General features: G+C 44.7%; 1 protein-coding gene across 1 annotated transcript in view; it reads left to right on the forward strand.

Moving 5' to 3' along the window:
- LOC147435714 (uncharacterized) overlaps positions 1–14,514 on the forward strand; it is a 73,324-nt gene that overhangs the window by 55,652 nt on the left and 3,158 nt on the right. The window contains exons 3-5 of the mRNA XM_086487771.1: positions 12,757–13,764; positions 13,953–14,382; positions 14,488–14,497. Of these exons, the coding sequence (XP_086343897.1) occupies positions 12,757–13,764; positions 13,953–14,382; positions 14,488–14,497 (1,448 nt within the window). The remainder of the gene's footprint in view (positions 1–12,756; positions 13,765–13,952; positions 14,383–14,487; positions 14,498–14,514) is intronic.

The following is a 14,514-nucleotide window of genomic DNA, read 5'->3' on the forward strand; positions in this document are numbered from 1 at the left end:
CTTAGAACACTGCTTGATCAAGTAATCATTACCTTTACAATAATGGCAACGCATCTTCTTTTTTCCCTTATTACCAGAAGTTCCAGATGAATTGCTTCTAGCAGAAGCATTAGGAACATAAGTTTTGCCACTCGCAATAGAACCACAAGAAGTGGCTGCATTGTTGTTACCACCCTTTCTTTGAGAAGCAATAAAAGCTTGTTCAACTACACGCTGCCTAGTCCTGTTTTTTTTGGAAAGTGACTCTTGCAATAGCAATGTGCATAATGCATCAAACTTGACAACTTCAGGATTTCCTTGGGTCATAAGTCTCCAAGTACTAGCAAAAGTCTGGTAAGGATTTGGTAAAGGCATCAAGAACAGTCTGCACAAGGGAACTGTCTGAAATGACTTCACCTGCAAAAAATAAGTTGCTCATTGATATCCTTGACACCAGCAAGGAAAGTGTCCATATCATCTTCCTCATGCATAATCTTCGATTTTAGCTCTTTACGCAGCAAAGCAATTTTAGCCTCATTGCGGCTTGCATAAAGACCTGCTAGAATGTCCCAAGCCTGTTTTGCAGATTTCGATGAACGAATGTGAGGAGTAATGGTACGCTTCACAGACAACACAATCAACACATGAGCCTATGCATCCTTTACATCCCAACGAGCTTGTTCTGCTCTAATAGCAGCAAGACATGCAACATCCTCAACATCGCCTACATCCTCAGAACCAGGACGTACATCAATGCCCTGCACAATATTCCAGACTCCCTTTGACACAAGAATATGTTGCATCATGTAAGCCCACATAGGGTAAATGTCCCTATCTAATCTGTCCTCAACAGCAGCAAACATCTTGAACACATTTGTGTTGTTGTTGTCAGCCATGCAAATGATGTGAAAACTGTCCGAAATGAGGAGAAACTGAGTGAGACCAGCATGTGCTATATAGCACAACCCGCAGCAGATTGTATGGGACCTGTTATGCAGTAATTGGTGCTACAAAAATTCTGCACAAAATGACAAAATTGCTTGTGCAGACCTGGCTCTAGTGGAAACGGAGGTCGAAATGAGCCCGAATCAGAAATCTGAGCAGACTAAGCTCTACGAGCTTACCCAAAAATTTTGTCGACCTGCGAACGCTCGCCAAAGCTCACAAAAATTAGAGAAAGTTAGCAGGCGTGTGCTAGAGCTACTGGCGACTAAGCCCGGGCGGATGCAACCTGCTCTGATACCAATTGTTGGAATTAGGGCTGCATAGAAACGCACACATCTTGGAGAAGACGAAGGAAGCTCAAGGCACACAACTGAGAGTATGCTACTTAGTGTGCAATGGAAAGACAGATAGCCCTAGAGTGATGGGCGTATATACAAAGCATGGGGAGGAAAACCTCCTAAAGAGGGAAAAAATGCCCTGGTGGTCCTAGTGTGTTCATACACATCACTACCACATGTATATGGTAACAGTAGGCACCCTCTCGGTGATTGTTTTTTCATATACGAGTGTATGTATGGATTTTTTGAGTACGTAAGAAGTTTTCCCATGATTATTTCATTATTTTTAACACAATAACTTATGCACACGATGTGTTTATGATCACGTGCGTGCATAAAAAGCGCTTTTCGTTTCACGTCATAAAAGCGGTAGGAACACAGTTTTGGTCATAACTCACAACCGTTATGAATCAGCCCAAACCCTTTAAACCAAAGATAAAACACATCATTTAGAACATTTTCTCTCTTTGCCGTCATGTGAACTTCACGCACGAGCTAAGCGATATGGTCAAAAAATAGCTTGTTGTCCACTACACATTCGAAATTTTGGACCCAAGCTCCTTCGAGAACCACTATATAGATTCACCGTATGGAAAAATCCACTTAGCCAATTGAAATATTGATTAAAATTGATGATAAATGTATTTAGGTCTCCGTTATCTCTTTGAGAATGCGAGTTATTAATCATTCCATTACCGGTTTTACCTACGCGTTGTCGGGGTGCTACCAAGGGGGAGTACCATATGACATCGTGAGTTAACTGAGCCGTTTATGTATGATTTATGGTTTAGTTTGGTGAGTTTATTTCAAGTATTAGATGTCCATAAACTCATGTGAGAGTATATGGTTAGTCAATCCGAACCGCACATGCAGATATGAATAAAGCGGCTTTTTTTTTGTATTACCGTTTTTTGCGTGAGTATCATATAGGCAAAGTGATGTGATGGAGTGTTAGTATATAATATGGAGCTGAGCTTGATGCATTGGTTTGAGGCCAAAAAATTTCATTTGCATGTTATGCATGCTCCCAAAAATGGCAAAAAGTTGTTTTTCACATATGTGTGAAGTTATGGTTTATGGTTGGCCTAAGGGTCAGAGCTGTTTTGTATCATGTTTATGGTGATGGAATGATATCATATGATGTATGGAACCTTATGGATAGATTTGGATGCCTCATGTGCATAGGTATGATTGCTTTGCACCTTTCTAGGTCAAAACTAGCCCTATGTGCTAGAGAGGTGAAGTGCAGATATGGTGCATCGACGTTGCATGATTATATGTTGTCAAAATTGGATTTTTATATCATGTTTAGTTGTTGGTCGTACTTATTTTATGCATGAAAATCTCATGTCTTAAGGGCCCATGTGTGTGGACTCCGATTAACGCACTGGATATGTTAAACTCCAAGCCTGGGAGTTGGTTCAGTGAGATTATGATTTGTGGATATGGGCTGAGATTCCCTCATGGATTATGGTTGTGATTTTATGGTGGAAGCCAGTGTGGCTCTTTGTTTTTTTTTCGGATATGGTTATGCTACCAAAATACTACCAAAATTTTTGCAGCCATGTTATATTCCAAAGTGGTTATGCAGGATTGGTTGTGCCTCACCCGAGTTGGGTGGAGTGCTCACTCGTGTGATGTGATTGGATTCTGATTTATGTTAGATCATGAAGTGATTAGGATGGTTTATGGTAGACGTGTAAGGGTCGAGACCCTGTACAGTCTCGCTTAGAAAAGACTATTTGTGTATATGGAAGGTGCTATTGTGATTGGACTCACATGTTATGTTTCTCATGGTAGCGTCGCTACAAGACTAGGATCACCTACATTGCTTAGCCTTAGATAAAAGGGTCGGTGACCTGGGGCTTTGTTGGATTGGGGATGTTGCCTAGGTCTTTCTTTTTTTGTTAAACTCATCTACACGATTAGTGCGCCGGGGGTTGAGCGACGTACACGGCTAACGCGTCGGGGATTTTACCTTGGATTTGCCTAAACACCCGATGTTGGGAAACAAAGAGGCATGGCACCTAAACTAGTATGGTTGGTGTTGATACCCTACCACCTACTGGTACGTGGGATCCTTTCAGAGCTCGCGTTCATGGAGGGAGGAAAAGCAACATCAGCTTATCTCTGGCTCAGGTAGGTTGGAGGTGTTCTGGCTCGCTCCTGGCGAAGTGAAATTCTCTCTATCCGTAGTAGAGCGGAAGTGGATGGGTGGACCGGTTGATCCCTACACAAGGTCCGGTGCTTTGCTAGTTATTTTGTCATATTCTTTTTGATGTTATGATATACCCAGATTTTGTCGTTACATTAATACATGGTTGCTTGTTTCATTTAGATGGGGCATTTAAAGAATCTTTGTTGTCATACTCTTGTGTCTCTGTGCACTCTAATTCACCCTCCACTATATTCTCTCTCTCTCTCTCTCTCTCTCTCTCTCTCTCTCTCTCTCTCTCTCTCTCTCTCTCTCTCTCTCTCTCTCTCTTCTCGCAGTGCGATGTACACATATATTAACCCTCCACAATGTTTTTTTGTTCTTGAGTATGCTTTCATCCACATCACACCCATTCAAGGGTAGCGCTAGCCGCTAGGTGCCTCTAGATGCAATCCGACTCATGGCCTAAACTCTATGCTTGGTCGAGCACTGAGAACTCCTTCCCTATGCAAATGCTTTCACAACTCTGATGTATATTGAAAATCATATAAAGGTGTAAATTGTATATTTTGTGCATGGACCCTTGGGGAGGGGTATCTCTCATTGTAATTTGTAAACCACATTCGTCATTGTAATTGGTCTCCAATGTTTAAGTTGAGAGCAAGCAAGTTTCTTCGGGCCACACATGGGCGCATGGGAGAATTCAACTCGGACTTGTCTACACAAGGGCACCTACACACGGCTGCCTCTCATGAGAGAGGGCAGCCCTTTTGGCCTATAAAAAGAGGCCTCTTCTACACATAAAATGCATTTTGAAGTTGATGTGAGGTGGTGAGAGTGAAGAAGGCAGGAGCTCCATTAAGGGTATAATCCTTTTGTAACCTACTTCTAGTTTAAAGTTCTAAAGCCATTGAGTGGCTGCTTTTTTCGTGGATGTAGCCCACATTGGGCTCTACTCTAAAATATCTCGTGTGTGAAAATTATCTCTCTTCATTAAGTAAACTACTATAATATCTACTTAGCTATGCCCTATTTTCTAACAGGCTGGAAGGTTGTTGATTGGTTGTCAATGGGTTGTATTGTCTACATTTATTGATGAATCTATTGATTAGGTTCACTCTACTATAGCATCTTGAATGTCCAAACTTGTCTCTGGTGTGAGAGATGATGACGCATTGTCCATTGTAGCAATCCAAATCCTTCAATTGACTTCATAGCTTCTTTCTTGACTTTGTCTCGCTAGAACTCTTATTGAACTCTTGAGAACTTCATGAAGTTCTATCGCAATTGTAGCTGGCTTTGCGGTCGATTGGTAGCCAAATTCTTGGGAAGCCTATGCGGAATTCTTGTTCAAGAAGAAGATTCTTTGGAGTCCATGTCTGCTTTCTATCTTCTCGAGGGTTGTGGTAGACTTTAGCAGCGTTCGGTGTGGTCCTTTTGTATAACTTCTTAGGTATCATGGGATATTGTCAAGATTGATACCCATTTGGACTTCTTCATTGGGAGATTATTGATTGCATTCCATATGATGTAACAATGGGAGTATGAAAGTGGAGGCTTCGTGACAAGCTGGTCGACTAGGAGGGTGCCCGTCTGGTCCATCTTCTAACATTTCGCCCTTCCTAGCCATTGCACGTTGGAGAGGGGGAATAGGTAACACACCCAGCACACAAAATATTTGCCTCTCTATAGCCAAGGGATTCCACAACACCCCTAACCTCTCAAATAACACCTTCAAATTGGCTAATTTGCACTAAAAACTCCACTTTAGCATACAAAACAACAATCTCACACCTTGCAAAAAAAACACCCCACAACACAAATGCACCACACTGCTCAACTCACCATGTCCGACTCACAAAACACTCCTAATCTGCCCTCTTGGTAGCACCTTTCGAGCTGCAGGCAAACCCTCTACAAGCAATGGCCAATACACGAAGAGCGAAAGAAAAGGAGGGGATGGGGAGAAGCAACACAAGAGATTGGGGCAAATGAGTGGTATTATTGCATAGGGAGTAGTACAATCAATGTATGCAGCGTCAATGGCTAGCTTAACAACACACAAGCTTCGAGCTTCCAATCACACACCCATGCAAAAAAGCCCTCAAATTTTCGCATTTACAACCTTTTATAGGGGTGCCTCTAGGAGGCCCAAAAAAGGAAAAAAGGACTCGCGTGGCTTTCACTTACAGCTTCAATTAGAATTTGTTTGCATTGCCAACACTTGGCATAATTCATATTTGGAAAGAATTACATGGTGTGCACTTTGGGTCTTTGTCCCTTCCATTTGGCCGCCCGAATCCCCCTTGGGCCTCTCTTGCCTTGGCTTGTTCTTTAACTACCCCGTCATCACCTCTTTGCAGCGAGACCCCTCCCCTGTCGAGGCAATAGCGATGTCGCTATTGGGGGGGGGAGGGGGGGAGGGTATACACCCCTATCCTCAAAAAATTTGACCCTTAACGGGCGTGGGCACATCCCCGTACAGGCTGCCACATCATCACCAAAATTTCACCCCATGCGGGCGCTCGCCGGCACGCCACCTTCCTGCACCGCCAAAATCACCACCAAACGCCACCGGGCGCCGCCAAGTCCACGTGCGCAGCGCCTGCGCCCACACGCCATTGCCATGGGAGGGAGAGCTCCCCTCTCTCTCCCCTCTTGTGACTACTATAGAGCTCACGCTCCTGATGATATACCACGGCTCCCAACCCGTTCACTGCGCATGTGGGGCAATCCCCACCACGTGTCAGCCCCTCAGAGCTCAGGCCTCAAGGCTTTTGAAAAGAAACCAAACCAACTTTTTTTTTTATAACAAAACTTTGTTTTCTCTACTTGTCCTGCATGCTCATTGGTCTCTGATGGCCCATTTGCAAAGTTGTGAACTCGGCAAAAAACTCATTGAATCGACTCCGTCTTCCCCCAACTTTTGCCCCACTTCATGACTCTCCTAGCCCTCGAACCGAGGCCACCAAAACCCGATCAAATCATATGCAATTAACTTCGGACAAGAACACCCAATCTTCCGACTTCCATATCTTTCCGCTCCGGACTCCGTTTGCCATGCAGTCACTTCTTGCTAGCTCCGTATGATGCACACCCTGCTCCAGAACTTTGTCGGTGCTCAAAAGATGCCAAATGGCACATTTTCCAATGCGGCCAAGTGGGCTCAAACCCGGCCCCCAGAAAAACTTCAATTGATCATATCTTGCAAACCATGGCTCCGATCCGCAATCCGAAAAGACGGGTAGGCTCCATGAATTGAGCTCTACACATCTATACCTCAATTTCCACTTGGATCACCTGTCCCCCAGCTGCCCTGTCCGGCAAGAATCTGCACACCACCGAGACTTCAACCTTCAATAACTTGGGCTCCATAGCTCGGTTTGATGAGCCGTCTAGACCTGCTCCTTTAGCACTTCAAGCTCTTCATTTCTGGACCCAAAAGCTATACTTTGTATCTCCTTCACTTGCTACCCCAATTAGCCCCTCATGGAGCCTTTCTTGGCCTATAAGCCGCATCATGCATACAATTCCGCTGCTACCTGCCATCCCATGATTTTGATAGCTGCTCCAGTCCTTTGCAATTCTTCTGCTTGCCCGCATACATCTGCCTATGCCACCTTCTAGAGTCGACACACTTTGGCTGCACCATCATTGCCCACCCCCCTGTTGAGCATTTATGCTCAACCACAAGAGAGATTTATTTCACTATAAACTGCAAAACCTGGCACACACTATGAGAAAACTAAAAAACCATATGTACACTGTTTTATTGCACCCTATTCCCAAACCTTCAAGTGGGTTGCCCCACCCCCTGCATAAGAATCTGATGCACCGCTGGCACTAACTCCCTTTAAAAGTAGATCTTGAGACGTAGACCATTTATCCTTTGTTTAAGAAACCGGCCATCCAACCTGGCTAGGGCATAAGTACCATTGGGAAAAACTTGATGAACCTTGTAAGGTCCCGTCCACTTTTTCTTGAACTTATTCTGAAAAGTGAAATCAAGATAACTCTCGTATTTCATCACTAGATGGCCCTTGTCAATTTGCTTGACTGGCAAATGTTGGTTGAACTTTGCTACCCTTCTTTCTCGTTGCTTCACATAAAAATCCGTCGCTGCCTCATGATCCATCTTCAAAGGTTCGAGACTTGTAATCCTATCCTGCAAAATATCTTGATGAGTTTTATCAATTCGCCATAGACCTTTGAGAACCCCTAGTTGCACATGCACAAGCAGGATCGCTTCCTTGCCATATACCAATTCATAGGGAGTGAAGTTGGTTGCCACCTTATATGAAGTCCTGTAAGTCCACAAACATTTATCAAGGTTAGATTCCCACTCTTCAACCTGTTGGTATATATACTTCGTAAGCATCTTGACTATCTGTCCATTTGCACTCTCCACCAAACCATTGCACTGCGGGTGGTATGGAGATGAAAATCGGTGTTGAATCCCCAATTTGTCCACCAGAGCACGCACCAACTTACTTCTGAATCCATGTCCTCGATCTGATATAAGCACCCAAGGCAGTCCAAAACGACAACATATGCAATCAAATACAAACTGAGCAACATTATGCGCATTTACCTCTTTGACTGCTTTAGCCTCGACCTCCCTGGGGGCACCAAAAGAGGGAGAGGGGAAATAGGAAACACACCCAACACACAAAATATTTGCCTCTCTATAGCCTAGGGATTCCACAACACCCCTAACCTCTCAAATAACACCTTCAAATTGGCTAATTTGCACTAACAACTCCACTTTAGCATACAAAACAACTATCTCACACCTTGCAAAAAAACACCCAACAAACAAATGCACCCACACTACTCAACTGACCCTGTCCGACTCACAAAACACTCCTAATTTTCCCTCTTGGTAACACCTTTCGAGCTGCAGGCAAACCCTCTGCAAGCAATGGCCAATACACGAAGAGTGAAAGAAAAGGAGGGGATGGGGAGAAGCAACACAAGAGATTGGGGCAAATGAGTGTATTATTGCATAGGGAGTAGTACAATCAATGTATGCAGCTTCAATGGCTATCTTAACAACACACAAGCTTCAAGCTTCCAATCACACACCCATGCAAAAAAGCCCTCAAATTTTCGCATTTACAACCTTTTATAGGGGTGCCTCTAGGAGGCCCAAAAAAGGAAAAAAGGATGAGTTTCTCCTCCCGTGGCTTTCACTTAGAGCTTCAATTAGAATTTGTTTGCATTGCCAACACTTGGCATAGTTCATTTTTGGAAAGAATTACATGGTGGCACTTTGGGTCTTTGTCCCTTCCATTTGGCCGCCCGGATCCCCCTTGGGCCTCTCTTGCCTTGGCTTGTTCTTTAACTGCCCCGTCATCACCTCTTTGCAGCGAGACCCCTCCCCTGTCGAGGCAATAGCGATGTCGCTATTGGGGGGGGGGGGGGGGGGGGGGGGGGGGGGGGGGGGGGTTACACCCCTATCCTCAAAAAATTTGACCCTTAACGGGCGTGGGCACATCCCCCTACGGGCTGCCACGTCATCACCGAAATTTCACCCCACGCAGGCGCCGACGGGCACGCCACCTCTCTACACCGCCAAAATCACCACCAAACGCCACTGGGCACCGCCAGGTCCGCGTGCGCAGCGCCTGCGCCCACACGCCATCGCCATGGGAGGGAGAGCTCCCCTCTCTCTCCCCTCTTGTGACTACTATAGAGCTCACGCTCCTGATGATATACCATAGCTCCCAGCCCGTTCACTGCGCATGTGGGGCAATCCCCGCCACATGTCAGCCCCTCAGAGCTCATGCCTCAAGGCTTTTGAAAAGAAACCAAACCAACTTTTTCTTTTAAAACAAAACTTTGTTTTCTCTACTTGTCTGCATGCTCATTGGTCTAGGATGGCCTATTCGCAGAGCTGTCGAACTCGGCAAAAAACTCATTGAATCGACTCCGTCTTCCCCCAACTTTGCCCCACTTCATGACTCTCCTAGCCCTCGAACCGAGGCCGCCAAAACCCGATCAAATCATCTGCAATTAACTTCGTACAAGAACACCCAATCTTCCGACTTCCATATCTTTCCGCTCCGGACTCCGTTTGGCATGCAGTCACTTCCTGCTAGCTCCGTATGATGCACACCCTGCTCCAGAACTTCGTCGGTGCTCAAAAGATGCCAGATGGCACATTCTCCAATGCGGCAAAGTGGGCTCAGACCCGGCCCCCAGAAAAACTTCAATTGATCATATCTTGCAAACCATGGCTCCGATCCGCAATCCGAAAAGACGGGTAGGCTCCATAAATTGAGCTCTACACATCTATACCTCGATTTCCACTTGGATCACCTGTCCCCCAGCTGCCCTGTCCGGCAAGAATCTGCAAACCACCGAGACTTCAACCTTCAATAACTTGGGCTCCGTAGCTCGGTTTGATGAGCCATCTGGACCTACTCCTTGAGCACTTCAAGCTCTTCATTTTTGGACCCAAAAGTTGTACTTTGCATCTCCTTCACTTGCTACCCCAATTAGCCCCTCATGGAGCCTTTCTTGGCCTGTAAGCCGCATCATGCATACAATTCCGCTGCTACCTTCCATCCCATGATTTTCCTAGCTGCTCCAGTCCTTTGCTATGCTTCTGCTTGCCCGCATACATCTGCCCATGCCACCTTCTAGAGTCGACACACTTTGGCTGCACCAACGTCCTCATGCAAGCTGCGTCTTCAGGTTGAGATCCACTTCATCTTCAGTAGTCGAAGGTCCGCTTTTCGAGTGTCTTTGTGATGTTTCTGAATTTCTTTACCCTTGCAACTACATCTGCTTGGATTGCCAAATCTTTGAAGGAATTATTCATGATTGCACTTTGATATGCAATATGATGAGGTGTAAGATCCTTCTTGAGGGGGTTGAAGATGGTGCAGTCCATCTCAAAAAATCTGGTCATGGATGCCTCCTCGAATGTTTGCATGTAGTGTAAGGGTAAAAACATGACTCTGGCGTGCATGCCTATGATGATATTGCGGTTGGGGGCTTCTATCTCCAAGTTCCAAGCAATGCCCTTGGTTCCTTCAAGGAACACTTTCCATGGGTGCTCTAATGATTTGATCAACAAAAAAACTTGTGGATATTGGAGTGCGTGTTAATGCCATGTGGTATTCTACATACCTCAAACTATTGAACTCCATAATAGGACCAACAAAAACTGAGCTCCAGGCAGCTTATAGAGGAACAATGGTTAGTTTGGGACAAGCCAATGTCTCAATCAACATCGATGGTAACCATTGCTTTCATCAAATCCACATCATGACAGATACGGAACTTAATGAAGAAATCATCTTGGTAGTTTCATGGATGTGCACATACAAAGCAATACCATATTGGTAGGATGATACTCTGAAGTACCACCTCAAAGGCACATTGTACATCACTTCCTTAGCACAAACCGATCATATTTGGAATGTACAACTAGAGCCAGAGGAGCCGCATCACACCATTAGGACACAACCATCTACAAACATCCATGGGAGACAGATCAAACATATTTGGGAAAGAAATCCATCCTGGAAACCAAGCCAAAGAAAATATGGATACCGCAACCATTTACAAACATCCATTGGAGACAAATCAAACACGTTTTGGAAAGAAATCCATCCTGGAAACCAAGCCAAAGCAAATATGGATACCCAAAGTATTACTTTCACATCAGTCTTTCACATTAGCCAGGCCAAGCAAGCCAAGCCTTCTATAAACTAAAATCCCTCAAAGAAAGCTTAAACGGTGGACGGGATCCAAACAACAACCAAATGCTTCATCAAGTTGGATACCCAAGTACATATGGATTCCCAAGTTCAAACCGGAGAAGCCAACAACCGCATAAGAACCAACATGGTAATGGAGACCAAAACAATCAAACCGACAACCATCTTTAAAGTCACCAAAAGCAATCTTCAAGTAGGTACCCAAAGTTAAGCCAAGCCAAGTCACCAACCCACCAATAGTACTCACTAAACCAAACATCAAAGAACGAGCAATTCATTTTCAAAGACTTTTGTTCAAAAAACGCACTTTAGATGAAACCTCAACAACGAAAACCACTGAACAATCCGTTCAGTACCCACATCTTGCACAACACAGTGTTATCCATTGCATCTCTTCCATAAGCATTATAGGACCACATTCCATGGCTTTGCGTAGACACGATCTGTGTGTGTGTGTGTGTGTGTGTGTGTGTGTGTGTTTGTGTGTGTGTAAGAGATATAAAAGAGAGCACACAAGGAATCTTGGCAACACATGACTACAATCTTGGGTGATTGCAAGGGCATTGCTTGGATGGTGGAAATTGTACGTAAATACATGTTGCAGATGATTAAGCAATTTTAGGAGCCATGGGATTGAGAGGCTGGCCTGTGGCCAAGTGACATCCAGACACACCGAAAGTGTTCTATGGATAGCCAAGGATAAGGCTCAAAGTGTTGTGGAGACATAAAAAGATAAGGCGCATGGCACAATGGTGCCAAAGGACAAGCCCACGACAAAAGCTGGGCATTAGTGTCCTTCAATGCCCATTTAATTATGCTCACTTGAGAATTATGCTGGTTCTTCAACCAAGGCTTGAGCCTTGAAGGCCAAGTACACAACATACAATATGTGGATGTAGTGAAGGCAAGATGGCCTTCCTTAGCTAGCAAGGATATTGGACATGTATTGTAAACAAAAAAAATTTAACGGTGTGGGGTCTCTCTCTCTCTCTCTCTCTCTCTCTCTCTCTCTCTCTCTCTCTCTCTCTCTCTCTCTCTCTAATAAACGATGCCTTCTTAATCTTTTGCCTCCTATGACATAAAAATCTATCTTCTCTCTCTCTCTCTCTCTCTCTCTCTCTCTCTCTCTCTCTCTCTCTCTCTCTCTCTCTCTCTCTCATAAAGGATGCCTCCTTCTCTCTCTCTCTCTCTCTCTCTCTCTCTCTCTCTCTCTCTCTCTCTCTCTCTCTCTCTCTCTCTCTCTCTCTCTCTCTCTCTCTCTCTCTCTCTCTCTCCGTCCATCTCCTTTGATCTGTGCGCCTCCTCCCCTGCACCTCGCCCACCTTCCCCATCCCCGTGCCTCTATGCGTGAAGACCTCCCCTTTGCCCCTTCAAAATTCAAGGCTCCTAGCTTTAAGCGCCTCGACAGATGGCCTGGCTCCATGCATGAGCCCTATGATAACTCGGCCTTGCAGTTGTGAATGCCATTGGTCCAGGTCTTTGACTGGAATGCTGACCCCTATCTCCTCACTTATGGCCCCATCAGAAATGTCATGCTCCTGATGTAGCTTAGGTTCTCCTTTTGAGTCACAATTGGGAGAACAAGAATATAAAGGTAAGCCATGTGCAGTACCTCCCCAATAATTATTATTTGTTTTTCTGCGATGATGAGAATGATGCTTTTCAAATAGTCAGTCAAGGCCAATGGATCATCAGAAACTCACCTCTGTCAGTCTTCAACTGGTACTTAGGATTCAACCCTAGGGGTCCCAAACCTTCTAAAGCCCCCATCTGGATTGACTTCCCTGATTTTCCAGTAGAATATTACCCTTGGCTCAAAAATATTGGTGCATGCATTGGAAGGGTGCTAGGACAAAGATCTAGGGGTAGCATCAATCCTAAGTGGGATCCACAGCTGCTTATTGAAGTTGACTTGAAGGCTGAATTGAAAACTTCAGTACCCATTAAGGATTCAGAAGGGAAACTATTGCACTTGCAAGGAGTGGCATACAAAAACGTGCCTAATGCTTGCTTCCAGTGTTTAAAGCAAGGGCATTTTATTAAGGACTGCCCTGAGCTCATCCCCCAGCCAGCTCAAGCCTCTCAACCCCCTCAGGAGAAAAATGATTTTCAACCAGTCCCTAAGAGAAATAACATGAGGAATCACAAGCCCACTAAACCTATCTCTTCCAGGAACAAAAACAGTTTCAACCCACTTTTGGAGGACGTATTTGACCCTTTCAGCTATGAATTGAATGCAGAGGTTCTTGAAAACCTGAAGACAATAGAAAATAAAGGCAAGGAACACTTTCAGCAGAAACAGGGAGTCAATCCAGACTCTACTTCTTATCCATTGCATAAGGTATTATCTCCTCCAGACAGTCCTATGAAAGAGGACAGAGATCTACACTCCACTACCTCTTCAGATTCAGATGACATGGCCATCCCTAACACTCAGGTCAGGGTGAATCAAGAGGATGATGACACTCTCTTTGAAGCTCAGCTTCTAGAACATGATCTGAGATTAAAAGGACAATTGGAGGTGACATCTTTCAATGCAGTAGACCCTCATTTGTCACTCATGGAAGTGGAGAGGCTGCCTATCCCTCCCAATGTTTCAAGCAAAAGAAAGAAGGAAGTGTCTAAGGATCCCACCAGGGCCTCTCTGACTCTGACCAAGCCAAACAAAAATAACAAGAAATGAAGTGCCCAAATATCAAAATTGTCTCCTTGAACTGTAAAGGGCTCACTGATCCCACCAGAGCTCAAGCTATCAAAAACTAGTTCTTGGACACAAGCCTTAAACCAGACTTTATTTGTCTGCAGGAAGTCAAGGTCTCTGGCCAGGCTCTGATTTCTAACCTTCAGAGGTTGGGTGCAGGATATAAATGGTACTCCACTTCACATTCTCATGGTAAGGGTGGAGCAACTATTGGAGTGTCTGGTAAGTATGCTAACCTGGTTCTGAATGTCAAATCAGATGCTAAAGGTAGCTGGGTTGCTATTTCTCTTGATAAACCTTTTGATTTTACTGTTATGTCCATCTATGCTTCTAATTCCACATTAGAAAGAGCTGGAATGTGGGACGAGCTCTCCACTATGTCTGGACATGTGTTGTGGGCTGGGGACTTTAATATGGTAGAATCTGTGCAGGACAGGTGGCAACAATTGGGACAAGCAGTACATGGGAATGAAAAAGCCAAATGGGATAATGCAGCCACTAAACTTAAACTTGTTGATGTATCAGAAGAGACTGGTATGACTTGGTCTAACAGGCAGCATGGCAATTGTTTCAGAGCAGCTAGGTTGGACAGATGCTACCTGAGCTCTGAGCTCTGAGCTCCTTGATTCTATATGGCAGGTAAACTGCAGTAAGGACAGTTCTTTG

This window comes from Adiantum capillus-veneris, chromosome 18 (assembly GCF_014529385.1).
Source record: "Adiantum capillus-veneris isolate H3 chromosome 18, ASM1452938v2, whole genome shotgun sequence".
Taxonomy (NCBI): Eukaryota; Viridiplantae; Streptophyta; class Polypodiopsida; order Polypodiales; family Pteridaceae; genus Adiantum; species Adiantum capillus-veneris.